The following is a 27,979-nucleotide window of genomic DNA, read 5'->3' as shown; positions in this document are numbered from 1 at the left end:
TTAATGAGACTATAAACTCAAATGACACGAGGGCTGCAATGGTTGGCACAAAAAAATCTAGCAGATAAAACCCGAAAGGTAGGCCTTCAGCTTGTCAGAAGCCAGTCAGATGTGGAGTGACTGGTGGATCCATTCACTACTTCCAATTTCTCTGGCCAATTTTTTTTTTCCTATTAAAGCTATTTTTCCCCTCATGGCGGATGCCCATTAGCCAGAGTCTATTTCAGACATTAAGCCACACTCTGACATGTTAGGAAAGGAACAGGACAACCCTGAGGTATGTTATTTATGGCTTTGAATATACTGATGGAGGGATTCCAAAAATGCCAAAAGGAACAATAGGCAGAGCTGTTTAAAATGAGAAAGAAAATTACATGAATAATAATTATAAATTATTACAATTACAAGCACACTGTGGGGATGCTGTGCTAATTTCTTCAGCACATCGAAGGGCATGATCACCAGCTCCCCATATACTGGATCCACCCACAAAACAGCTTAAAGTGTCAAAAGTGTTGTATTGGCAAAACAAACAGAACAAAAGCCAAACACTGTGAAGTGGCAACTCAATGAATTAACCTAACAGAAGAAGAAAAAAAAAACACTGGCACGGCCGATATTGCAGCATCCTACCTCATAAAACATTAGCAGGCAGTGTTAATTTTGACAAATTCTGATGACTCATATTCTATAGCATTTCCTTTAAAATTAATAATAACAGTTAAGCTCTTTTTACAATAATTCTACATATAAGTATTAATGCACTGATGTGCTGAAGTCTAAAATAATTGAATAGTTATTTATGTTGAATCTGTGATGTAAGTGAAAATAGGTAAATGTTAGGACAACATTTTGTTAATGTAACCACATTTTTATTCCACAGAACTTGCTGACAAAATGAACACTGCCACTATGTGTGATCCTGTTACCGCTATTTAAAAGCCAGTGATAACAAATGGCAGAAAAAGTGGCTTAATTCCATGTCCTTTAACTCAATCACCATGGATTTAAGATGTGACTCATTTACCAAAAACAGACAGAAGGAAAAATATGCTTGTTCTTAAACAAAAATACAAAGAAAAGTAACCGAACCTAAAACCTAGTATGTGTCATGTGAGACAAATAGGGATAGAGTATTTTTTCACAAAATTTGAGGGTGGGGGGAAAAAAATATTTAGCATTACACATAAAAAAAATTAAAATAAAGTGCAGATCATCCAGGACTGAAAGACTTATGGAAAATGGCAACTCAAAGTCCCTACTTTCTAACTCACTATGTGCTAAAAAACGACAATTTATAATATTGGCTGCTCTTGTTAAAATAATGATATATGCCAGGAGTTGCCACTCCTCCACATTTGAGACTGACAAGCACACCAGCTGATTTTTTAAGATCTACAATACACAAAAGTAAATTCAAACAAAATATTTTATATATATCAGGGTTTCTGCAGATTTAAGGAAGCTAAATGAAATTTTTTTTTAAAAAGACCTTTGTTAAGGCTACTTTCATCAAATTTAAGACCCTTTATCGGAGTCTTCAAATTTATTTTCTGGGCAGATGCTGTGTCCAGTTGCTTCCCCCCAGCAACACGTGTCATGGAGGCCGGAGGTAAAAGTCCACTTCTCCCCACCCTGTCTCCCTTCCCCGAACTACTCACGTTTGGACACAGTGCACGTTTAAAAAAAAAAAAAAAAAAAAAAAAAAAAAAAAAAAAAAAAAAAAAAAATGCCTGACAGCGTTTCCCGGGAGAGATGATGAGAAGGGCTTTGGCCTCAGCATAGAGCTTTTCACACGATTGCAGTCCTATTCAAACTTTTACTGATTAGATTCATGTTGAATTATTTCCTCTGAACGTTCTTTATCATTGAACAGAACAGGGTGACATAGGACTTTCTCTGCAGGGTGGCCAGTGTATATACAGCTATCCCAAAAATCCCCATGTGCAGTAAACTCATTACAGATATAAATATGGCCTTTTGTTTTTACATATGTATAGATAATTACATACACAAAATGTGCTCAAGCCTCTGTGCCCTGAACATACATTAGAGAATTTCAGTCCACATGAGATGTAATAAACTCCCTTAATTCCTGTGAGTTTCTGTTTTAAAACACAGTGCTGACCTCAAGTGGTTGCAGTTGGAACTGCAGAGCGGGCAGTCATTCTTCTGCCCCCTGGCTGCAGGGAAAGGGCATGGCCACTGCGTGCTCCTGTGCCAGGGCTGCCAGCTCCTTCAGGAACTCTGAGAAGATGACCGCACTGTACACAGCATTTTTCACCCGTAGTGCCTCCGCCTGCCGTTCCAGGCTGGTGGCTCCTCCGAAACCAGTCACGCTGCGAAACAGGGCGCTTTGGATGGACTGGCCACCATCACGTACATGAGCCAGGGCCATTTGGGCGGCCTGACGCGCTCGCGTGGGGCTGTTAGTGTGGCGCAGGATCAGGTCTCCCAGCGACGGCTTTCGACTCTTCACTGTGGGAGGAGACAGAATTGCACAGTGAGAATTTTAAAAACTGCCTTAGAAATCATGAACTAAACGATTTCAAAGGGCACCATGTAGGTGTTCACAAATCCTGATGTTCGCCAGTCATTAAGAGTAAACAGGTCCATTATTTATGCCTCTTATCCCCTCCCTCACCCATAGAGTCTGAGCGGCGCAGGTTGGGCACTGCGGTAGGCGAGTCGGCCCAGTCCAGTTTTCCACGGGCCAGCAGGTACCGGCGAGCCTTCCTCAGCATGGCAGGGAAGTCCTCATGCATGGCAGCAAAAACCTCAATCCGGTTCTTCACCGTTCCCAGCACCTGAGCGAGGGTGAGGAGCGAAGTGACAAATGACAGGGCTAATTAACGTTGTGGGTCATTATCCAAGGCTCAGATTCACCCTGGTTTCCTGCCACCAACAAGCACCGGGTTTATAAACTCAAATATCAACCCATCCACAAATTTGGAAAGGATGCAGATAAGACCCTGAGCCTGTTTTCAGAACAGGCACCATAGTAATTAGTCAAGTTATAAATCAATTAATTAAATATAATGAGATGAAAATATCTATTTTATCTAAATGATAATTAACTGCATGTTGCATTGAATTAAGATTGATTGAGCCTGATTAATTCTTAAGATTAAAGCTTGCTAAAATGATAATTCAAATGTCAGTCAGGCAACTTTAATTTTTAAAACTTCAGTCTGTTTCATCACAGACACATCATGTTGGTGCATTATAAGTCTTGACCTTCATTAGCTCATGTGCACATCAACAAGAAAGTCTTGCAATTGTTTAAGGGATCATTAGATGTAATTTGGTGTCTTATTTGATCATTGGTACCTGGATGAGAGATTTGACGCTGGGCTGGAAGACCATGTTGGTGTTGAGGAGGAAAGACCTGAGGAGGGGTTGGGGGTAGCAGGCAAGCTGGGACACAATTCCGGTCAGCAGAATGTTCACATACAGGGAGTTCTGCAGCATGTTCTCCAGCTTAGCAAACACCACCATTATGAATGGTCCTGCAGACAACAGGCATATTCTGTTATTATCTTTTTTTTCATAGTTTTCATTAGTTCTGGTTATTATAGCACTCACCAGTGTATGGCTGGGGGAGTGGCTGTCCCAAAAGTCTCCCTGGACTAAACATGGCAGAATTCTCGGCCTTGTGTTCACCGCCTCCGACCTCAGCCTCCAGGGATGATTGTGGTACAAGTTCTTCATCTATGTGAGCTGGAACAGGAGCTTCTTGGCTGATCTCCTCCAGGGCATGGGGCATCCGCTTACGCTCCCTTACACGCTCCTCAAGTTCCCTGAGCTCCTGGTGGAAGGCCTCTATGCTGATGCCCTGTCCATTAGACTCTCCAGGCTGTGGTGCCGCGGCTGGCGCACGTTCCAGAAGCTCCTCGATCAGACTCTCCACCGACTCCAGTCCCTGGTTTGACACGGAGACCTCAGATGAACCTGAGGGTCGAATGGTATTCATCCCATCACTGGAGTTACATTCCTGTTCAGAAGGTCGAGGCTGAGTGGTGACCTGCTTCATGCCTCCAATTCCACAGAATGGTTCTCTACTTCCCAGCAGCTTTGATGTGTGATGTTCCATCGTACCGTTCTGACTCAAACTTCCAGCAGAACAGTCCCTTTTGACCTTCTTAACCTCCATACCTCCATCTGAGCTCACTGAGCACCCATCACCCTGACCAGTGCCATTAAAAAGGGTCTGGTGTGGGGACGAGGAGGACAGATTAGGTCCTGCATAGGACAAAGAGGCTGGCACTGATGAAGTTCTTGAAGCACCTGGAGAGGGTGAGGATGATGAGGGTGAGGGAGGAAGATGGAGGGGGGTGGTGTTGAGTGGCAGCTCCTCCCTCTGCAGGCTACGTTTCTTGCTGCGGGGTGTCAGGCTGATGCAGTTCTTGCTGATGGTGACGTCCCATTCACCACTGTCCCTGTCGGAGCTGCTCCACTCTGCTCTCCTCTGCCGGGGCCCCGCCTCCCCATCAACCACACCCCCAGGGGCAGCCCCGCCTGCCTGCAGGGAAAAGTGCTCTGGTACAAGGTTGAGGCTGGGTGTGGCTGTGGGAGGGGGTGGAGGAGCAGGTGCTGTGTTTGGGGATGGGTTCTCACCATCATAAGGGGCTGACCAGTCCCGGCAACCCCAGGAGCAGAGCTCGATCCCTCGCCGCGCATCCCGCAGGTACTCCAGATACCCCGACTCCGACTCGGACGCGTCTGGAACCTGGCGCAGTGGGCTGTCTGGAGAGAGGGGATTGCCCGAACTCCCGCGTGGAGATGAAGGGGTGGGGTCCACAGGGGAGGGGGAACTGCTGGATCCTCCTGTGCTCTGTTGCCGTATAAACAGGGCCAGACGAGATGGAGTGCTGGGTTTGGGGTGGACCGGAGATTCAGAACTGGGGCTGCCCACCACTTACATACAAGAAAGAAACAAGAGAAATGCAAATGCTGCAAGTGATGGCGATAATATGATGAATTTTGATATGTTTTTTAAAAATAATAATAGTCATAATCCAAAGAGATATTCAGGCAAGCTTAAATTCACAGATAATTGGTCTGTACAACTACATTAAACCTACAGCTCTGGAAAACAATGAGAGGGCAGCAACATTTTATAAAAATATAATAGCATTTAATCAGGCAAAATTTGATTAAATAAGAGGGTTGTGTCCATACAGTGATACTCAAATTTTACTGAAAAGGATACTAATGGACAGACTGGCTCCCATAGAATAAGTCACAGGTAATCGTTTTTTTCTTAACTTCTTACCAAAGGTTCTAACAATATTAAAACCAGTTATACCTAGCATGAATGAATGATGAATGCGGGTGTCTTTTACAAACTTCAAAAATGATTTGAAAATAAAAGCAGACCTTTGCCCCAGACTCCAGGTTCTTCATCCCGTTCAGCAGAGGATGCAGCATGACAGCACTCCGGGATTAGAGAGAGGAACTTGTCTGCTGATTTACCATACATATCGGTCTCTTTCACAGCACGCCGCTGACTCAGCATCACGTGTGTGCAGGGCAGCAGATACCTAAAACACCAAAAACACACTCGCCTTTATTCCCATAATGGCTTTTCTCACTCCCGTCCTACCTAACTACGAGATTCATTGTGATCTATGTGCCAGAGCAGGTTTCCAAGCAACACGCTGTGAATAGATGTGAATTAAAGGAACAGAAATTAAAAGAACATTGCACTGACAATTCACAGAGCTGTACACAAGAATTTAAAAAGGCACACACCTGAGAATGAGCTGCAGCATGAAGTCCTCGCAGTTGAGGTAAAGCAGAGTCTTGAAGAGGCTGAGTGAGACCATACACAGCTACAGAAAGAGAAAAATAATGGCAGAAAATGGTGAGTGCGCGAACACACACACACACACACACACACACACACACACACACACACACACACACTACCACACACACACACGTGGCAGATGTGGGAGGTCTCGCACTGCCAACTGACCCGAGAGTTGCTGCTGATGCGTGTGAGCAGGGTGTCCAGGATTGTATCGTTGTCGTGACGATGGAGCAGGATGAAGCGTAGGAACGTTCTGAGGAGCGGCTTCTCTGTCACGCTGCGCAGAAAGAGGTCCAGGTAGGCCGTGCTGGCTATCATTTCATCAATGGACGACTGGAGCAAAGGTGGGAGGAGGAGGTAGAGAGAAATTATGGGGTTGCAGAGAGTGGTTTGACTTATGAATTCTGAAGAACCGGCAAACGTATCCCTCTGTTCCTGTTTGAGTGATACCTTATGGAGGGCGGGTCCCATGACAGGAACCAGGAAGCCGTTGTGGACGTAGTCGACCAGCTGTGAGCGCACGAGTGGGTGAGCCACCTGGATCACAGCATTGCAGAACTCCAGAGAGTTCATAAAGAGGACCAGGGAAGAGACGCCCATCCAGTCCTCACGCCGCAGAGCGTGCCAGTCGTCTCCCCGAACCTCAATCTTCCGTGGCAGAGAAGAGTAGAGCGCACTCAGGCCTGTCGCCAGCACCTGCCACAGTACAGGGAGGAAATGGACGCCAGCGGAGGTCATTCTGATGTTCCATTTATTCATCCTCTAGCACTGTATTTATTAACAACATAGCAAACCAGCTAAAAAGGACTGCCTAAATAACAAAAAGCACATTTCAATGTTACTGAATCATAAATCTCCAAATTTTTATTTAAAAAATAAAAACACCAAAAATTCTTAATGTAGATATTTTACAAAATGTTGCAAGCAAGCAGTGTTATCATATAACTGTTCAAACAGAGAGCCGTGCAATACAACTAATTAGACAAATATAATCCAAAACACACAAAAACATGCAGTCATCCACACTACATTATCATCAGCTCTCACATTTCACACTGAAACTGCATGATTTTTTTGTCCCCACACTGTGTAGCTTGTGGGACAGTGGCTTAGCGATTAAGGAAGCGGCCCCGTAATCAGGTTCAAATCCTGAGGTGCCACTGAGCAAAGTACTGTCCCTCCCCGGGTGCCTGTCATGGCTGCCCACCGCTCACCAAGGGTCACGGGTTAAAAGCAGAGGACACATTTCGTTGTGTGCACCATGTGCTGTGCTGTGTATCACATTGTCAATCACTTCACTTCTCATATGCAAAACACACTATACTATAGCTGTACGTTTTACTGTGGTGGGTAACGCAACACAGAGAGAAAGGGAAAAAATTGGTGCGTCGTTGTCCTCCACAGCAGCTCTGGTCTCTGTAAGTAGGCCAGAGGAGCGCTTATGTAAGACTTCATCAAAGAAGAGAGCAGCAAAGGCACAGGAAAGGACCCACAGAAAACCAAACCTCATTAACGTGCAGCACCGCTGTGAACACAAGACCAACGCCACTACGACACTACGACCAGCAAGCCAACATCTGGCCTGCATACAAAAATAAGGCAGGAAGAGCAGCCAATCATGTTGCTCTCCCTCTGAAACAGACAGTAATGTCACAGAGATAGGAGGTTATTCTGAGGTGTGTACACTAATGTTTTGGTCCCATATTAATGTTAATTGCACTGTCTGTGTACAGCACACTGGTATGACACGGAGTTGTCTTAATTGTGAGCTATAAATAAATTTTGTTTTGATTTGCAGGTTATAATTAGAAAATTAATGTCAAACCTCATCTAACAACAAACAGGACATGGTTCTAGATCAACTATAAAGTCTTACAGTAAAAAAGACCATTGGACTTTTTGAACCAACTGTCTTGGTTCACTTGGTAAAAATGTTCTTGCTCTTCATACATACATTGGGCATAATATCATTTTTAGCTCATAGTCTCCAATCACTTTGAAATTTCATTTCTGTGCATTCTGAAGCAAACAACAAGGCAGATATGGTGGCAGAAAGCCCAGTGGAGACCAAACCCTCATACCGGGCAGAAGTAGGAGTTTTCAACAATGTACTGGGCCACGGCATGGTTGCTGGCGGAGGTCGCCATGACGAGCAGCAGGGCATCGCGAGCCTGCTGGCCAATGGCACCGTGTCGATGGATGAAGGGCACAAGGAGGGAGAAGAGGAGAAGGTTGGTGGGACCTTGAGGGGTCGGGGTCACACGAAATATCAGCTCCAACACCTCCGGCTCCCGAGACATACAGACACACACCTGAGAGGATAAGAAAGATCACAGACAGTTCACGCAAGACCACGAATGGCCGCACGATAGCACAAATGCAAGGTCATCTGGCGGCAGATCAGAAATGAACAATTAAGATACAACATATTCAGGGTACATGCATTAATTGAGGAAGAGACCCTTTTATTCTTAATGATGATGACAAAATATGATTAATGAGTTTTAATCTCTAGGGCAGTATCACCATTTTTAATAGGATACTTCTGGCAACCAGTACCAAGGTTTGGTGGCTATAAGCAACATCTTTCCAACTGCCCACATCAAGCAAAAAAAGCTGCTTAAATGTATATTAAATGATCAAATTAATTAATATGCACTGATAGGGTTGTCTTGATCTTGACTTTGCCAATAAATTACCCTTGATTCTCTACTTGCAGTTCAGCAGAAAACAAAAAAAAATGTAATTCCTGTTTGGTGCGCAATCGCATAAAACAATTGCTCATGAGCAACACTCGCCTGGTTGAGAAGCAGCACCAAGATAGCTTCCAGGGTGGGGGGGCAGCCCAGCTGGGGATCGGTGCAGGTGCCCAGCAAGCGGAGCAGCGGCTGCAGCACAGCCGCGTGTTGGAGCAGGGGCTGATGGGACTGGCCAATCAGCATCTCAAACAGCTTCAGCAGCGACGCCTGGCTGTCAGGGTCCAGGCCGCGGCGTATGTGCCACTCCACCAGACGTTCCAGAATCTTCTCCGACACCACGAGCTGAAGGATGGGTCCCGTGGGGTTGGAGGAAGAACAGAGGCCTCCTGATGGAGGGGCATCAGCGTCAACCCCCGGGAGTCGCTCTTCTGCCAGCAAGCACAGCATCTGGTCTGTATGGTTCCGTACAGCAGTGAGGTCATCGGCCCCGCTGGACCCTGAATCTCTCTGGTCCAAAACCCAGGATACCTGAACGATGAGTAAAGGCAAGCAGGTGGTGAGGAGCCGAGGAGCTTAATCAGGCAGGCAGGAGGGTAAATGATCTAATTAATTGTTCTGAGCGTGTGTTATTAACACTGTGGTGTGCCGAGCAGAAAATGTGCTGCTGCTGCGCTGCTGTCGTCAGTGGAAAACCCACTCACTCCCCCCTGTGAAATGCCCTCAGGAGAAAAATTGTGTGTGAGGGTGTGCACGAGAGTGAGACAAAAAGGTCACCTTGGACTGTATAGATCAACAATGTACAGTGGGGTTTTGAACACCTCTATACATTCACAGCTAACAGAATTAGATATTGAAAATTTAAAAGAAGGTATTATGGCTGAAATGTGGCAGTAATGTTTTCTTTAAAAAAAAAAAAAAAAAAAAAAAAAAAAAGATTTTGTGTAAAAATCCTCACATCTCGAGTTTGCCTCTGGACAATAAAAAAAAAAGAAACAAAAAAAAGTGATACCCTTCATCAAGGCCATTAAGCCAAACATTGTAAATGAACAACCTGACCTAATTTCACATGGACAGGAGTCTCTGGCTCCAGCCCTACACAACTGGGTGGTATTTGAAGACAAGAGGAATAAATGTCAAATTAGTGCTGTAAATGCATTCTGATGGAAGCCTGCAACTTGATCGGGAGAAAGTGTGTGTGTGTGTGTGTGTGTAACAGGAGCACTGTAATGTGAGAGTGATAACCATAGGTCTGTACGTTTTCTCACCTGTCTCCAGTGGTTTTCAAACACCATGAGGCAGGTCTCAGGGTCCGCGGTGCAGGGACCGGAAGGGGTGCTGCTGCGGCCAGAGCGAGCGCTGGGACCCCGCTGAGCTAAACGGCTCAACCAGCTCATCCTGTATTCAGCAGCGCCCAGTCGAGGAGGGAACAGGATAGGCAGGCGAGGTGAGGGGAGGTGAGGAGAGGATGGGAGGAAGAGGTAAAGGAAAAAGGGGAAGGGAAGGAGGGGTTTAAAAAAAAGCAAAGAGATGCCAAAATAGAAGGCAGTCTAAGATCTTGTATGAAAAAGAGGAAAAGTGAGGGAGAAAAAGGAGTGGAACAGTGTAGCGAGCAACGCTACGGGAGAGGGACAGGGAGGGACTCTGTATCACTGTCACCACGGAGACAGGGCAGTGTTTAGGTGGGCCGTCCTATGGGGAGTCAAGGGCAGAGATTTCCCTGCACACCCTGTCATCCAGCTTGCAGCCTGCACCACTCCATACTGCGAGAGAGAAAGAGAGATGATTCAGTGATGAGCACAAACTAAAAAACAAACTAAAAGTGCGATAAATTTGGACACGTCGACCAGGCATTCAGGGGAAAAGAATTAGCCACAAAGCCCCTACGGTTCATGCAACAGACACATATTAGGTCTACGTATTCTACCCCAATCAGAGATCATAAACAGAGGGCCCCATCTCTGATTGGCTGTGGTCCAGATATTCCTGTACGCTTGAAAGTGCTCGTGCTGCTGCAGTCGGGTGAGCAGTTTGGACCTGTAGAACGTGAAACACTGCAGCACAGCACATGGGGCACACATTGGAGTGTCCCCTAATTGGTCCCTTGGCAGCCTTCTGGCAACCTTCTGATTTCCATTTCCAAGGTCCATTTCCTTACTATCTTAAAAAGTTACCTACTTTATAGAGTTTACCAGATTAATTAATCAATAATTTACAATATTGACTATATGGACTGATATCTGGACCACGGCCAATCAAAAAAAAAAAAAAAAAAAAAAAAAAAACACATTGCGAAATGCGCTGCCATAAAGTTTTTTTTATTAGGCGTAACAGTGCAATCAGTTAGTCTAGAGCCCTGTAATGGATTAAGTCTTGTGGTGATGTCATTATAAAACATAGATTGACAAAAAAAAAATAACTTTTACCTGTAAATAAGCAGGATATCACATTTAGTAACAGTACTCATTATTTCCAGTTTGTTTTCTCAGTAATAATAGGACCTTGCATGGTTTAACTTACAATGTAGACAAAACATTAAAGTTCTGTATTAAAATGTTATACAGCATGGAAAAAATCCCACTGCTGATTTTTAAGTTATTCTAGAGATCTGTAATTATTTTGCATATTGTGTCATCAATATGTACAGCACAGAAACAATAACAGAGGTCAGACATCTTTCCGGTTACAGGGCTGTTTCAGCTCCTCCATAGATTTTCTGTTGCGTTTAGGTGTGCACACTGGCCAGGCCACTCCAGGACCCCGACATGCTCTTTTTTTACTGAGCCACCCCTTAGTTGCCTTGGCTGTGTGCGTCGCACCATTGTCACACTGGAAGACCCAGCCACGACCCATCGTCAGTATTCTTACTGAGGGAACAAGGCTGTTGGTCAAAATCTCACAATACATGGCCCCATCCATCCTCTCCTTGATACAGCACAGTCGTCCTGTCCCCTTGGCAGAAAAGCCATCGCAGCATGATGTTTCAACCCCAATTCTTCACAGTTGGGATGTGTACACAGAAGTCGCCCTTCTTCCAAACAGGGTGAAAGGAGTTCATACCAAAAAGCTCTTTTATTAGTCTCATTTGACCACATGATCTTCCTCCATTCCTCATATCTTGATCATCCACAGTCTTTGCCAGACTTCAGACGAGCCTGGATACGTGCTGGCTTGAGCAGGGAGACCTTGCAAGTTGCAGGATTTTAGTCCATGACGACGTAGTGTGTTGCTAAACTTTGAGACCGTGGTCTCAGCTCTCTTCAGGTCAACACTAAGTGGAGGACATGAGGGCTTCTTAAAAGGTCCCCAATTATCACTTTTAAATAAGACTTGGAGGGGAGGGATATTCTCTGGGCGGACAGAGCACAAGGAAGGGGAGGTAACCTTTCCCCTTATGATTTCAGAAGGAGAAACATTTCCCACCCCTCCATCAACAGTCATGGCTTACAGATCTCTCCATTCTTTTGGGAAAAGAATCACAACGATTTCTTTTCCATACTGTATTTAATAATTAGACAGTGCAAATGTCCTAAACTGCTTATCAATTAGTAAATTGTATTCAGAATTGTACCCTTTCACAATTGCAGTTTGAAAACAATCCCATTAAATTCTAATTAACGAGAACAGGGACAGATATAATTAAAAACATAAACAGATTGGGGCAGTGGTGGCCTAGAGGTTAAGGAAGTGGCCCAGTAATCAGAAGGTTGCCGAATCACTGAGGTGCCACCTAGCAAAGCACAGTCCCGACACACTGCTGAGCAGTGGGCAACCAGGACAGGCGCCCGGGGAGCAAAGGTGATGGTTAAAAGCAGGGGACACAGTTTGTTGTGTCACCGTGTGCTGTGATGCAGTGTATCACAATGACAATCACTTCACTTTCACTTCATAATCGAATGTTTTAAACATGTTTTAAAACTAAAGCTAGTTATTAGTTATTAATATGAACAATAAACATAATCCAGATAACACCTGCTTCATAAAGTCAAAGTGCATCTCTAGAAACTACAGTTTAGTTATAGAGATTTATCACTTTCAGCAGGCTTCCTGTGAAACCAATCACATTTCCTTCCAAAAATGTCCTCGAATATGTTTTCCTATCAAACATGACTCACCCCATAAGTGACCACAGAGAAGAGTCACTCTAACAGAGCAGCAGAAAAACCACAACAACAGTAGAGCCCCAGCCTGTCCTCTCATGCACAGTACATTCTCCCAACCTCACTCCACAGAAACCTGCGTTGTATTCCTGCATGAGACACGCAGCACAGAAGCCTGGAACAGTGGGCATGGAAGACCAAGACACGAGCGGCGTTCCGACCGCCTCACCTTGTCCTTGTTCCAAACACTTCCTGGAACAATCCCATGGCTGCAGGGCTTCCTTCCCAGGGGCTAGATGCGATGTGTTGCTTCCACACACCCTCACAGCCCCCCATCCATTAGGAGGTGAGAACTTTCACTGGTCTCACGATTCCATTTACGATTGTAAATTAATCCCAATGCATCCTATCAGTTTTAATACGTTACCTCACATTACGTTTTCAAATGAGTATGTGAGATGTGAGTTAAGACGCCTGAACCAGGAGCTTTTCAGGTGAGTGCTGACAGAATGTGACTCTTTTTCTGCTCTTTTTCTCCGTTCAGCACCAGTGTTTGGTCAATGAGTGTTAGACAGCCTCAGATGAATGCCAGTAAAAACACCAAACACCAGTCTCTACTGTCACTACTTTTAAACTACAATTACAGAAATCACCAAACAATGTCATTATAATATATTGGATTATGTTCTGCACTGCACTGATGCAGAATTGTGATGCATCGATTATGAGATTAATTTCAACATCCCTACCAGCATGCGGTATATTTACACACACAAAGAGACAAACGCAATCACGCAAAAGCAGTGAGAAGCCTGCGAAACATGTGCTGAGTACGCGCAGGAATATGAGTCCGAGTGTGCCCCGAAACTGAACCCTGCGGTATTTCCAAACAAACATGACCACGCAGACAGCGTCCCGAAACCCGCACAGGCCTGGGACCTTCCCGCAGCCCATCCTGCTCCCAGTCTTTCCAGTAAAGCGCACTCACACCTACTCAAACCATCTGTCGGTCCTAAACCAATTTTACCCCCAAACCCAATCACAGCGGGATCACACAGGCTGCCCTACACACTCACCGTTCAACTTTCACCCCTGCCTTTGGTTAACGGTGTGCATGGCAAACTACTCACTACAATATCTGACAAGCAAGTGTGTGTGTGTGTGAGAGAGAGAGAGAGAGAGAGAGAGAGAGAGAGAGAGAGGGCGAGAGAGAGAGAGACTAAACACCTTATTATGCAACAGGCAATGACAAACGACAGAGCAGCACACATGCAGGATGGAAGAAGGGGACGAAGGCACCGGAGAGGGGGGCGAGGAGGAGGGGATTTACAGCTAAGTGGTAGAATTATCTTTTTACGCCACTACATGATACCAGACAACAACAGGATTTAGGAGGTAAATCCCAGCAGAGCGAATAAACCCACACAGCCAACAGGGTTATGCTAACTGGAGATGAGCCAGGGCCAGGAAATGCACTGATAAAATATTGATATCACATATCACTCACAAAGAAGGCCTAGACCACCCAGCATGTTCTACTATAAAACCAAGAGTGCATCTAGAAAGTAAAAATGAATTTCTTGACAGAATTTTCATGACTGAATTCAAAATAGTTAGGACTTCAGATGTAATGTGGAATCGTTTATGTTGGTGATTACAGCAAATTATTACACCGTTAACCAAAAATGTAAATACAAAAACTTGCAACTGCTAAAAAGCATGTATAATACTCAAAATTGTGGAAAAGATTTAGCAGATTACATTTACAGCATTTATTACATTTACAGCATTTATCAGATTGGGATTGTTCCAGGGATTGTTCCAGGAAGTGAATTCACAAGTATATGGATTTCTGCATAAAAGGACGTTCAAATGTGATCCAAGTTAATTAGAACACACTGACAGGCAAAAACATGAAAAGGTTAAAAGAGGATTTCTAAAGACCTGGGCCTGCACAGACAGTAAGCACCTTAGGGTGACACTTGAGGATCTTCAGGCGTGTCTTGCACTTGATGAACGTCTTCTTGTTCTTCAGTCTAGCACACGAAGAAACACTGAACGATAGCGGTGTTGAAGGGACGCCTCCCCCGGAGCCGACCGCAGCACACTACCGCTTATTTATTAGCATTATCATCACCACTGAGAACGAAAACAGGTCAAACAAGGAACCAACCACAGCTCAGATTTGATTAGCAACTACAGATAGTGCATAACTGAGGTTATATTCTGTGCATAACCACAGTGATCACACCATAAACGTGTTATTGACTATTCAAGTTAGATTAATTACAAAAATAATTAGATTTATGACTTGTATTTGCCTGTATTGCCACGTATCAACCTACCAAGCATGCAAAGCAGCTTTAAAAACCACCAAAGCTGACTTAGCAATAGTGTTCACTCTGAAACCCGGCTTTTCACATTTTTTCATTCATTTAGACCATCTACCTTCACCATGAGATGCGTACATGGAATGAACGGTCTTGTTTTCTACAATATAGACATAATGGCTCGATTCAAGAAATATGATCAGTCTTCCAGTCTAGCACAAACGTAGTCACTCGTGTCTGTGAAAACCACAGGCCAGTCTGAAGTGTAGACTTGCCATATGTCTCACCAGTAACCCCACTGTTAATGGCTTGGACGTTACATGTCATGGAGAACCTCACTTTGCAGCTGGTGTCAGAGCCTTTTATCGCCATAACGGTCATATCTGATTGGATTTAGTACCAACTGCAGGACAAACTGCAGTTAAAAGTGTCTGTCAGCTGACCTCAAATCCTACCAGAATTATACATCTTTAGTTGCCAAATTGCGAAATGATCAGTTTAGTGTAAAGCTGGTAGCGTCAGCAGCACCACCCAGTCAAACCTCCATCTCTGCAACCTGCGCCAGGTGTGTGTGGTGCAGCCTTCGTACCTGAGGCGGTCTGCAGTCAGCGGGCTAAAGCTCCATGCTGTTTCAGAGACAGTCACTCATCTCGTCTCCAAAGAAGCCTCCGGGTTTCTTAGCTGCTGCTGCTGCTGCTGTCAACGTCCTGCAAATGGAGCGTCAATAAAGCCTCATTCAGATGAACAATTCGTGACTCATGTGTTTTTCTCAACAGATACGGACAACAACCTGATTGTCACCCTTAAATGAACATATATGAAGTAACGTTTCACAAACAAAGGGACAGCATTTACACAAATAACAAAAAAAAAAAAAAAGTTTTTCCCTAATCAAACATAAAAGTTGATCATTCCAGTGTCATTTTACATTTACAGCATTTACCAGACGCCCTTATCCAGAGTGACTTACAGTAGTTACAGGGACAGTCCCCCCCTGAACACACTCAGGGTTAAGTGTCTTGCTCAGGGACACAATGGTAGTAAGTGGGATTTGAACCTGGGTCTTCTGGTTCATAGGCGAGTGTGTTACCCGCTAGGCAACTCCCACCCAGATACAATACAATATAATATTTCTTTTATTATTTTTAGCTGACTTTCCCCAGGGGTTAAGCATGCTTTGCTGCTGGACAGTCAGGGCTGGAACAGTTGAGTGTCTGGGTTCACACCAGCCACCAAACGCTGGGACATTGAAACACAACGGTGTTCCCGCAACAACCAAAAATTCCAATTCTAACACAATTACTCCACGCAATCAATAAAATGGATAATTCTAAAATATGATTCAGGGGAAATCTTAATTTAAAAAAAAAAAAAAAGCTTAAAAGCTTAAAGCCCAAGCGGATAAAGCTCATCCTTGTGCTGTGTTTTTGAGTTCTTATCTGGTCCAAGTGATGGTAAGCGAGCCAGTTGGCACTCTTATTAAAGTGAAGTGATTGTCACATGTGGTACACAGCAGAACAGCACACGGTGAACAGTGAAATTTGTCCTCTGCATTCAACCAATCACCCTGAGTGAACAGTGGGCAGCCATGACAGGCGCCCGGGGAGCAGTGTGTGGGGACGGTGCTTTGCTCAGTGGCACCTTGGCGGATCGGGATTTAAACCGGCAACCTTCTGATTACGGAGCCGCTTCCTTAACCACTAGGCCACGACTGCCCCATTACAGGGTTTATTATTTTATTACAGGGTTTCCAAAAGCAAGGGCAAGCCCGTAATAAAAAAAAAAAAAAATAGAGAACTCGAGGGCTCTGGACAAATACCAGACCCGCTGCAATAAGATGGATTAAGAACATACAGCCTGAGTCACGGGAAAAGGAAGTGAATAGGTCTGGTGCTTAAACTTCATTAGACCACCAAAAAAATGCAGAAACGAAACCACCAGACATTCCAACTATATTGAGAAGATGACAGCAGTACTCACTGATTTCACTTCATCACGTCTGTGTCAGATGCATAACCGACAAACCCAAAATTCTCAATAAACCAATAACCACGGCTCATATTTTGCAATCCATAAAACTGTGATTTTGATAATGTGAGAATGAATGAATACATTAATAAATATGTATTCACCACACTACAAATCAAGATGTAAGGACAAATCTTTAAAAAGTTCAATGTATTAAAGCCACCTGAAGGTGAAGGGGGCAGTATGTAATCAGAAAGCAGTCGACTTCGAAACATTTCACCAAGTGGAACAGTCTCAACACAAAGGCCATAATTGTAATAACGAAAAACTGTGGCCACACCAATAATTTGCCCAGAAGCTTGATCCAAGAGAAAGACATGTGTCAGTAGAACAACACGGGCAACGCTGATGAGAGCTGCTTTGCATGATAACCTCACTGCGCATCACAAAATACACCGCCGCCCAATATTATTCTTGTTATTTTGTTTATTTAATTCTCTTCAACAGGAAACATTCTTGCACAGTTCACCTTTAAAGAATGACCAAGGGCATGGATCCGACCTTCATGGTCATTTCTAGCCTCTGGCTTCCATGAATTATTAGCCAGGTGTCTGCCTTACCTGTACACTGTTATAGAGCCATTATACACACAGCAATAAAAGAATGAGGCTCAAAGGACAGGTGTCATACGTCAAAAATGACGCCTCGAAGAGTAAAAAGCTGTTGTCACCATGTGCAATAAATTGCAATATAACCAAAAATTGAGAAGTTAATGCAACGGGTCTGGTGCATGAAGCTTATTATTTTATTTGATTTTTATATTTTTTTTTAAGGAAGGAACACAACGTGCTGAGAGCCACGGGGCAGCCTAGTTACTGCAAGGCTGTGGGGTCACCATGACCTACAAATGGACCTGTTATCCCTGCAGTTAGGTTTCACTTGCCATTTCAATACGACCATGACCACAAGGGAACGCAAATGTGGAACCCGCCTGGCAAAGAAAAATCTATAGAAAATAATCCAGGGAATTTGAGGGAAATTCATGAGTAAGGTCACAGAGGAATTTGTCTGTGTGGCCATTTTCTGGTATGTTTCAGACACGTCATCATGATGGAAGGGACAGCAGAAGAAACACTGCTACAGTCAAAAGCTATAATCAGATTCTAGATCTGCAAACTAGGAAAAAAATACTACCCACACGGGAAGAATTCTTGATCTCTGAAAGACAGAAAATAAATAAATAAATAATTAAACGTGTCCCGCAGAGAGTTAAGCGACTTGTTTCTGTTTGCAGGTCACATTCTTTTCGCTTCTTAAACTGCTCAGAGGTTCAAAGTTCAGGCACTAAAGAGGTTTCATATGACACCGAGTTACAGAGTAACCATACACGCTACGAATTGCAATACTTTTATTCCACAAGGAGCAGGAGCTCCACGTTCCTTGTGTGGCCATTACTTATCCTTGCAAGTATCAATACTATTGCATTATAATTCTATACAATAATGGACATGACACACACAAAAAAAACAAAAAAACAAAAAAAAAACCATGAAGCCATTACAATAAATAAAAGATGCCAGTTAATATGTTCATTAAATAGTATGGCTGCATAATATCAACATACACTAAATTCCTATATTTGCATCTACTTGTGTCTATTTGTGACATACAGTACAGCGGTACTGTAAACATGTCGTAAACAGAAGTCACAAAACTAACTTAACTAACGTCCTCTGGGCCTGATGATATGGACAATATTCCAGATTTTATTGCTTCATTATTAGAGCTTCGCGGTAGCAACGCGAGTGGAGAATCCGGTGAAGCTACAGGTAACGCGAGGAAAACGTTACAGCGCGTTTAAAACGTGCAGAAACGAGCAGAAAAAGAAGAAGAATCGTGAAAAAAAGCATCGATGAAAGAAAGGTTAAAGAAAGACTTGCGTAGTCGGGAAGAAGGTCGCCTGGCAGCATGCGCGGCGGCCAACGTAACGCAAAGGCGAAAGCCACGAATGAAATCAAAATTAAATAAAAAAAAGTATTAGAGCGGAACTATTGGAACAAAACGCGGTTTATTTCGGCGGTGCGTGGGACTGTTTACGGCCACGGCGAGCGGAGAGCGGCGCGGGGCACATTCATCACGCCACGCAGTACGTCCCCCCACACGGAGCGGGCTTCGTACCACCGCCCGCCTCGGCCGAACTCCGCACCACGACAGATACCGGGTCCGGGCTGATTAGGCGCCGCGTTGGTACGAGGGTCGTGCAGCTGCCTACCTCGGATATTTGGGTCTCCTTCGCCGTTTCCACGGTTCCAGGTTAGCTTTACCCCCCCAGCTAGCGAGGCGCCAGGCGGCGGGTTTGTGAGAGAAGGCGGCCGCGGGGACGCTGCAGCGGGCCGGCAGAGCGGTTCCCTCAGGCCGCGGGCCCTCTGCGGTGCCGTGTCAGTGACGGACAAACGGACAGCCCTGATTTCTCAATCTCTCTCGCTCTCTCCGGGGCCATCTTACTCGGGCTCGTCGGCCACACCCACACGCAGTGGACGTCATGACGTCACGCACGGGACGGGACGGGACGTCCCTCCGACACGCATGGGCTCACGTCCCTACGGAAAAATGGCGATATTCCAGCGGTTTTATTGATTTGTTTGTTTCATTTCTATTCCAAGATTATTTAGACAATTATACCAAATGTGCAGCTGTCGGGAAAGCGACTTTTTGTGCCATTGTCTAGTTGAACTGTTGTCATATAGCTGAACTGCAGTTGCAGTGCTCTGCACTAATATCATTTGTCAGGCTCCTTTGTGAAATGATCGAATGAAACAGTGCTACTTCTAGAACACTATCCAGGTGGGCATATCGCTTCTCACAAGATTCCTTTTTGGCCCTCCTCAAGTGAATCAGCTGTGGGAAAAATGAGATTATTTAAAACCAACGGTACTGCAGTACAATCACAAAGCCATCACGATAAGAACGACAACAAGGATAATCTTATGTGAAGCAGAATTTTGAGTTCAGAGATATTAAAGAAACATTTTTTGTGGCAACAAATTTGAAATCTATGTCCTAATGCAAGTGTTCGAAGGCGAGTAGCAGGACACTAATCTAGTTATTCTAGTCTATTCTAGGTTCTATTGGCCAGAACCAGCCAGTGGCCTCATATTCCAACTGAAGCTAAAAAAACCTGACCAACATTTGATCCTGGGATTTAGACGTGGCCTCTGCTCTTCTGGAGTTTTAATTTACCACCTGCCCATTATTCCTACAGAAGCTTTAAAATGATGTGAGGGAGCGAAATGCTTCTTTTTGTAGATACCTTTAATAATAATCATTACATTATATACAAAGCAAGCAAAGTCACATTTGAATACCCAGTAGGGGGGAAATGAGTTGTTAAAAAGTGAAATGTGATAAATTTCATTTGCCCATACAGGAATGTGATTGGTTCTAGCATCTAGGTACAGGGTTACTACATGGATCATTTTCACGTCCCATTTTTAACTAATGTTAAAAAAAAGGGTCTGGTCGTATAGCCTTAAATAAAATGACCCTAAGCGCAGATCTGCCATGTTATGCTGATTTACTCAAATTAACTCCTCCATGTGACAGTTAGAACCACAAAAATCAAGTGAGATTGTGCATGGTGGCCTACTAAACTGGTCTTTGGGGCTAACGTACCACCATGCACGTGTTCATGAAGGCAGGACAGATCCCCCTTTCCAGTGTTGGTGCACATTTACATTTCAATAAAGTAAATCGGCTCTCGCAAGTTAGCTGATACAGGCAACAGTCTTTCAGGTTTAATAGAGGCTTAACAAGTGGTGGACCAAATGAAACTGAACAGTTAGCCTGAAAACAACAGCATTACGTTCTAAGAATTAGGAAATTAGTATTACTTTTTTTTTTTCTTTTTAAGTGAGGAAAAAATGTAGACATTATTTAAATGGAAGTACTACTGTAAGATGTTGCTGATGGACATAGTAAAGGCTTATCACATCACACACAATACAGTACAGGTATCCAGCCATGTTTACCTTGTCTTTGTACCTGCACCCACCTCTCTGAAATTTTTACAACTTCCACCAAAAAAAAAAGGGAATAAAAGAAAAAGAAAGAAAGGGGGCGTGATTGTCAATTCTCACCAACACAGGAGATGCATTTACAGCTGCACAAATCCATTTTATGTAGTTATCAGTCATCCTAATTACAGGTAACAGTGCTGTACACCTACATTGAAATGCATTGCCATCTAGGGATGAGAAAATTAAATTAGCAATTTTACAGCCATAATTTCTCCCAGCAATCAAAAAAAAAAACTCAGAAAAAAACAGAAGGGAAAGGCAACACATCTCAAAAACAACTGCTGCAAATCAAACCCAACAAGTGGTGAAGCTTCCCTAAAGAAAGGACATTACAGAGATGGTTTAAGCTCTAAGCCACATCTAATTAGGACCACGCCTGAACATTTATTTCTGAAAGTAATAAACACTAAAATATCAAAACAGGAAATTGTTAAAACCTTTCAGTATCTTTAATAGCCTCATGTCATCTGAATGTGTGTAGTCATTTCTGACACATACAGCCAGTCTTGTTTTCCAGATGGCAAAATTCTCACTTCATATAAAAGCAGACAAGGGAACTCCAAGGTGTCTTGCACCACCTGCTCTAGGTCTACAGCTTGTCTTAGACATGTCATATGGCAGAGTACTACTGCAGTTTTATCATCATTTTTAAACGAGTATGGGGTTCTTCAATCGCTGCTTCTTCAATAGCAGGATCACTGAGGTCCCAGTTCTTACAGAATCCAGTCAGACTGCTCTACTTCAGTTGGAGGGTCATGCCAATAAAGTCTTTAAATCCAGTCACACCGAAGATTGGTAGGTTCCTGAAGAAATTACTGGAAAAAAGGCCAGAAAGCCAATGTTAGCAAATACAAGATAGCATTAATGGTATTATAGGGAATGCATTATTACTACTGTCTTACCCGTGTTGAATCATCCTCATCATCAGACACATGGGGTTTGGCAATAGCCATCTCTTCTTTACATGCTGCAATTTGCTTGCATTTCTAAAAATGAATAAATAAAATGTAGTAAATATGAACACTTATGCAGAATGATAAAGAAAAACCAGACACAAGATCCAAAACTCTGCTAACCTCAGTAAGTTCTTTGATGCTAAAGCTATTAGCCTGCTGAGTCACCTTCCTCTTCACCTCTTCAATATTAGCCAGGTTTGGTGTGGGCGCAGGAGGCGGCTTGTTGGTAATCGTAGGAAGCGGTGGCATTGGGGGAATGGCGGCCAGGGCACCCATGTTGGAAAGGGCTGCCGTCATCGTGGCTGCAGTCATGCTGGCCATGGCAGCATTCATGGTCATGTTGGGCATTCCAGGCATACCCATGGGCAGGTTCATGGGTAAATTCATAGGGAGAGGAAGTGGTAAAGACAAGGGCGTTGGGGCCGGAGTTGGCAAAGGGAGCTGAAGAATGGCTTTGGGTCTCAAGCTCTCAGGGATGGGCATCCCGGCCTTGGCACACATAGCAGCAGCATTCGCTTTAGCGATCTCCAGCAACTGATCTTTATCTAAAAGACAAGACATTTAAAGACAATTAAAACCCAGTATCTATTCGCAGGGCTAAAAAAAGATAAATAAACGTATGAACAACATATGCTCAGTGTTCAAAGATGAGAAATATAAACGTATATAGAAAAAAATATATATATATATATATATCTACCTAGTTCAGTGAGACGTGGAGGAGTCTTGCTTGCACTGCGGCGTGTGCGAGAGGTGGACCTTTTCTTACGGAGGATGAGAATGGGAGAGTGGCTTGGTTCACGCTTCCATCGATCTCGCCGATCAAAGGAGCGGCTCCGGAACACTGGTCTCCTCCGCCGAGAACCGGAGCGAGAGCGCCTAGATCGGGACCTGCGGTTGCGGTTTGTGGAGCGAGAGCGCGACCTTCTCTTTCTGGCAGGCGAACGAGTCTTGGAGCGTTTGCTTTTCTCACCTGACTTTGACCTCTTCCTTCGAACAGGCGAACGAGACTTTGAACGTCGCTTTTTAGCCGGTGACCTGGACTTTGATCGTTTTCGTTTTGGTGACCTGGACTTTGAACGCTTGTTGCGAGTTCGAGATTTGGACCGCGACTTTTTCACACGTTTTCCTGATCTTGATCGAGATTTTCTTCTCCGTACAGGGGACTTAGTCTTGGACCTTTTCTTTCGACCACGAGAAGGAGATCTTGACTTTCGTTTACGTGCAGGGGACCTAGACCTTGAAGCATTCCTTCTGGTAGCTGACTTAGACTTGGATCGCCTCTTTCGACTGGATGATCCTGACCTAGAACGTTTTCTTCTAATAGGAGACTTCCTTTGTCTAGATGAAGACCTAGACTTAGAGCGCTGCTTCCCTAAAGGAGATACTGATCTTTCCAGAGATGAACTTTCCTTATTTTTGTTGGATGACTTTGACTCTGCTTTCTTTGGACCACTTGGTGTAGATTCCCTTGAATGGTCTGCTCCATCACATGGCAAACCATGCTCCCTGATTGTTTCAGTCACTGGAAGATCATGATCCCCCCCATCGCCTGGCAAAGTTGGTGGTTCCGGTGAAGACGGTTTAGATCCAGAGGTAGCTTGTTTATCGCCATCGCTGTGGGCAGCAGTCAAGTTGTCATCTAGCTGGTATGTCACCTCAGTTGATACCACACCTTCCTCACGTAATGGTACCACACCTTCCGTATCTATAGAAGTACATTCATTACTTGACTCCTCAATAAATGGCACAGGCTTCCATGGCCCTGAAGGTACCACAATGGGTTCCTCTGAGATCGAAATGCTCTCTGCCATCTCTGGCTGAGAAGAGTCATTGTTATCTTCCTCTTTGCTTTGTGTGTCTGGCAATGCATCTTCCCTAGAGGGCGAAGGAGATTTACAGCATATCTGTACTGGATCAGAAGACTGCCTCTCTCCTGAGCGAGACCTGGATTTGTTTCTGCTTACAGATTTTGATCTGGAATCTGATTTAGACGGTCTCCTAACCTTAGGCGACTTAGACTTGGAGCGACTACGTGATGACACAGATCTGGACTTTGATCGTTTTCCACTAGGAGGAGACTTGGATTTAGTCCGGTTCCTCCTTGGAGTTATGGATTTTGTCCGTTGTCTTGCTGGAGATCGTGAACGTTGAGGAGATCGAGAAATGCTCTTTCGCCTTGGTGTCCTGGACCTTGATTTGTTTTTACGAGCAGATCGAGACCGTGATCGTCTATTCCTCCTCAGAATCACAACAGACCTTGATCGAGTTCGCCTTCCCCGCCTAGCAGACCTAGAGCGGGATCTCCGTGACCGTGACACAGGTGTTCTCCACCGTGAATGAGATCTAGAGGGTCTCCTTCTTCTTGGAGACCGAGAATGTGTCCTTGATCTACGGTTTCGTCTGCGAGACACCGAACGCCTGGATCTTGATGTAGACCTCCGAAGATGTGCACTGGATCTGGAGCGCCTACCAGGCCGCGGTGACGGGGACCTGGATCTTCGGTTCCTCTTCCGAGACCTGGAGTCTGAGCGGCGCCTTCTCTTGAGAGAAACGGATCTTGATCTGCGCCCTGACCTCCTTATGGACTTGGATCTCGATCGCCGCCTTCTCGATCGAGACCTTGAACGTTTCCCCTTTGGGCTACTCCGTCTTTTAGATCTAGACCGTGCCCTAGATGAAGAACGATCTCTTCGAGATGCTGTTTTTCCAGAAGTACGCTTTGGACTTGGAGAACGACTTGGGCTTGATTTTGCCCTTTTGGTGCCTGAAAGTGAACGTGACCTGGACTTTGATGGGGAATGACTTCTATCTCGCTGATGGGCCTTTCCTTTCTGATCTCCATTAGCTGCTTTTGAAATAATTTTATCTTTCTGAACATTTTCTTTTTGAACAGTCTCCTGCTTAGGAATTATATCAGGTAAGTCCTGGGCTTTGATTAAATTCCCATTTTCTCCATATGTAGCTTTTATACTTTCATCTTTAACTGGTAAAGATGGAAGCAACTCGCTGTTACACTGAACCACTGCATTATCTTCAGTGAGTTCTGACTTTATATTTATAGCTCCCTCCTGTTCATCCAAACCAGCTACCTTAGCTGTGTATCTGTCTTCTGCAAGCTCTTCAGGAGCATCCTTTAGTGCAGACTTCTCAAAAGGCGTGCTGGTGGAATCCTTCAATGACTGCGTGTGGGAAGGTTTAGATTCAGATTCAGACTCCGAACCTGATGCAGATGTGCTGTTTGATCGTGAATGGGATAAAGACTTTTTCTCCCGTTTTTCTTCCTCTTTCTTCTTTCTCTTCTTTTTCTTTTTCCCTGTGTGCCGTTTTGACTTCTTGGATTTGACATCATCATCCATTTGCAGTTCTGCTTATCATAAACACAGAAATGCAGAGCACATTTATCACGAATACAGAGCTAAAGTATGGAATTAAGATGCATAGGACCGCTCATTTGGCATAATTACGTTGAGGAGCATTAACCTTACCTGCATGTGGTTTTACAGGCTCTTCTTTAGAATCAGCTTGGTCTCTTGTCTCCGATGTCAAAGGGTGTTCATTCTTCACTCCACCACTATAAAGGAACATTTAATTTACAATAGGGATATCCTTTCACCCTGCTTGCAAACGAATACACCTATGCAATTTGATATGCCTGGAGAACTTACCGTGCTCTCGTTTTAGCCTCTCCATCAGATTCAACACCTGATTCAGAGCTACTCTCCTTTTCACCCTTACGCTTCTTCTTCTTTTTACTTTTATGCTTCTTGTGCTTCTTATTCTTCTTGTGTGGCGTGTTACTTCCTTCCTTTTCTACCACAACCTCCTGGTGCGCAACATTAACAGAGGCATCTTCATCATCTACAATTAAAGAGAAAAATCACACACACACACACACACAAAAAAAGAAAAATGACATTCTGCAATCAACATATTCAGGTGTGTAAAAGTCATTCAATGTAAAGGAATTCATTTAAATTACAATGTCTTATTACTAGATCACTTTAATTTATTTTTAAATTAGGACAAAAATATACCTAGAATCGTCTTCTTGGCACATTCCATGGTTTCTGGTGACAGAAGGCTCTCTTTCAGTTTGTCTGTAAAACCTCAGTCTTACACTACAAAAGAAAGAGTGTAAATATGAGTTCACACGCTGTGTCTTCGCGTATTCATTTGACACCACTCAGTAATTATTAATCATATTACTGTGCAGACTAATTTTAGTAGAGATCATTACAACTCAAACTGGTCCCAACACGTAGTAAAACGGAGGTCAATCGATCGGCGCACATGTTGCACAAGAAGCCATCACGCATGGATGGCTATGAAAATTCATGTGCAAAATACAGCAATCTCCACACTCCCTGTAACAGGCCAGCCCTGGGATAACCAATGTTTTAAAAAGTCGCCACGATTTCAACAAAATGCCTAAAAAAAAACAAACTGTTGTTTCAGCTCTGTAAACCTAACAAAGAAATAAGAGACTGGACGTTACAAATAGCCCATGAAATTGGCGGAGAGGGGAAACTGTCCCCCGTAAATCACCACCATGTCCCACAGGCCGCCGGCGTCTGACCCCAAACTAGGCCTCAACGTTCTCAACGTTACCCGCAGAACAATGTAATAAATCACCAAGTTCACGTACATCCAAAGTGCGCGGCGCCCACGATGCCACGGCCGCTTAAAGCGACACATTTTACACGCCGAGGAATTACGCGCGGCGCCTTGGCGAATTATGACGATAACAACAGTCGTTACTTTTGGATAAGCTACGGTTACACAGGCAAAGCCGATACCAACGATAAAAATGTTAAACATAAAAACTTGGGTCGTCAGCTAACGTTAGCCATTTGAGAAAAGACGGCACACGACCGGGAAATAAGAAAACAGAAAAGAGTAAATCGCTTAACTAGAAAACAGGACAGAGCCCTCCGCTGCGACACGCCGCGCAGCTAACCCGCATGAGCTCAAGCTGCGTTCGCTCTTTTAATTTTTTTTTTTTTATTCTTAGCTTAGCAACATTAGCCTAGCCACGATGCTAGCAGCTCCGCTAGTTCACGTTAGCACATGCAAACACGTTCAACTGAAACGGGTTTCGCACGCGAACCCCGACTAGTTAAAAAAAAACAAGCTTTATTAACAAAAAGCAAATATTACCACACAGAAACGGAAGGCGCGATCTGTAGAGGGAACGTGGAACAAGTCCGCCGGCTGGCGTGCTAACAAAGGCGTGCTACGACGGCCACGCCGGCCTTTCCGATCGGAGACTGGCGTCCATTAGAGGGAAGTTTAACCCCGCGCCGCTTTAGCTGGCGGGCTGGCCTGCAACGCGCACGGAGATCAACTCTCAAATCGGAGACGTAAAAAAGAAATCGGTACTGACCGGGAGCGCCGTATGTCCTCCTGAAAAGAATGTATCCGATTGTGTTGGTTACGAAACCCCTGAAACTTGCTTGGTGTCGGTCGCCATGGCGGTTCGAACGGAAAGCACAGTCCGCCGGTATCCCAGAAAGGCGCGGGAGTTGAGTGCGGCGACTTCCTGTTTGCTTGGGAAATGGCCATCTGCTGCTGATCTGAGATCGGTTTCGCGGTGGATCGAATGATAGGCGTGAATAGGAACGGCCGATCCTGGAACGGTTGAAAGAGCGACCTTTGCCACGGTCGATCCATCCTCCTGATTATAGCATGGCAGGCAGCTTTAGCCATCTGAGACTTGCCCGTGTCCGTGTGAAAAGTTGTACAGCACACGCAAATGACAAAAGCATTCCAAACAGAAACATAAAGATGCAAACTTACCGATTTATGCTGTTATTTATGATGCTCTATCTACCTAACACGGTGACAGAATGTATGCCATACCACGTGTAAATGTGAAATGTGTGTAAAAGAAAAGGACTGTCTTCATTCTGGACCAGTAATTTACTGATCCTCCTACAAATAGTCAATCTAAGCAGCCCGTGCTTAACACCTACACAGTACTCCGATTTAAAAGCAAATTAGAAAAACAGAAGAATGTTGTTTGTTGAACCCAAACC

General features: G+C 44.3%; 2 protein-coding genes across 3 annotated transcripts; both read right to left on the bottom strand.

Moving 5' to 3' along the window:
• Window positions 1-1,737: 1,737 nt before the first annotated feature.
• On the bottom strand, window positions 1,738-19,444 carry fhip1b (FHF complex subunit HOOK interacting protein 1B). Of its 2 annotated transcripts, XM_028992160.1 has the most exons (13): window positions 19,182-19,444; window positions 15,531-15,648; window positions 9,780-10,274; window positions 8,614-9,042; window positions 7,897-8,127; window positions 6,266-6,511; window positions 5,981-6,148; window positions 5,755-5,834; window positions 5,380-5,543; window positions 3,586-4,917; window positions 3,331-3,509; window positions 2,645-2,807; window positions 1,738-2,478 (listed from the first exon to the last, which is right to left on the bottom strand). In XM_028992160.1, the coding sequence occupies exons 3-13, from the start codon at window positions 9,906-9,908 to the stop codon at window positions 2,165-2,167; spliced, it is 3,435 nt and encodes a 1,144-aa protein (XP_028847993.1). In that variant the 5' UTR covers window positions 9,909-10,274; window positions 15,531-15,648; window positions 19,182-19,444; the 3' UTR covers window positions 1,738-2,164. The 2 variants fall into 2 exon arrangements, with proteins under 2 accessions (XP_028847993.1, XP_028847994.1); XM_028992161.1 differs by lacking the exons at window positions 15,531-15,648; window positions 19,182-19,444 and having other exon boundaries at window positions 9,780-10,730.
• A 759-nt stretch (window positions 19,445-20,203) lies between these two features.
• Window positions 20,204-27,499, bottom strand: sona (SON DNA and RNA binding protein a). Its single transcript, XM_028991102.1, has 8 exons — window positions 27,328-27,499; window positions 25,979-26,062; window positions 25,610-25,802; window positions 25,430-25,515; window positions 22,642-25,308; window positions 22,062-22,486; window positions 21,888-21,971; window positions 20,204-21,800 (listed from the first exon to the last, which is right to left on the bottom strand). Exons 2-8 carry the CDS (start codon window positions 26,004-26,006, stop codon window positions 21,798-21,800), a joined length of 3,486 nt encoding a protein of 1,161 aa, XP_028846935.1. The 5' UTR covers window positions 26,007-26,062; window positions 27,328-27,499; the 3' UTR covers window positions 20,204-21,797.
• Window positions 27,500-27,979: the final 480 nt, after the last annotated feature.

The sequence above is a fragment of the Denticeps clupeoides genome, chromosome 9 (assembly GCF_900700375.1).
Source record: "Denticeps clupeoides chromosome 9, fDenClu1.1, whole genome shotgun sequence".
Lineage (NCBI taxonomy): Eukaryota > Metazoa > Chordata > Actinopteri > Clupeiformes > Denticipitidae > Denticeps > Denticeps clupeoides.
The sequence above is the reverse complement of the archived record's forward strand: the minus strand, read 5'-3'. Positions and strand labels throughout refer to the sequence as shown.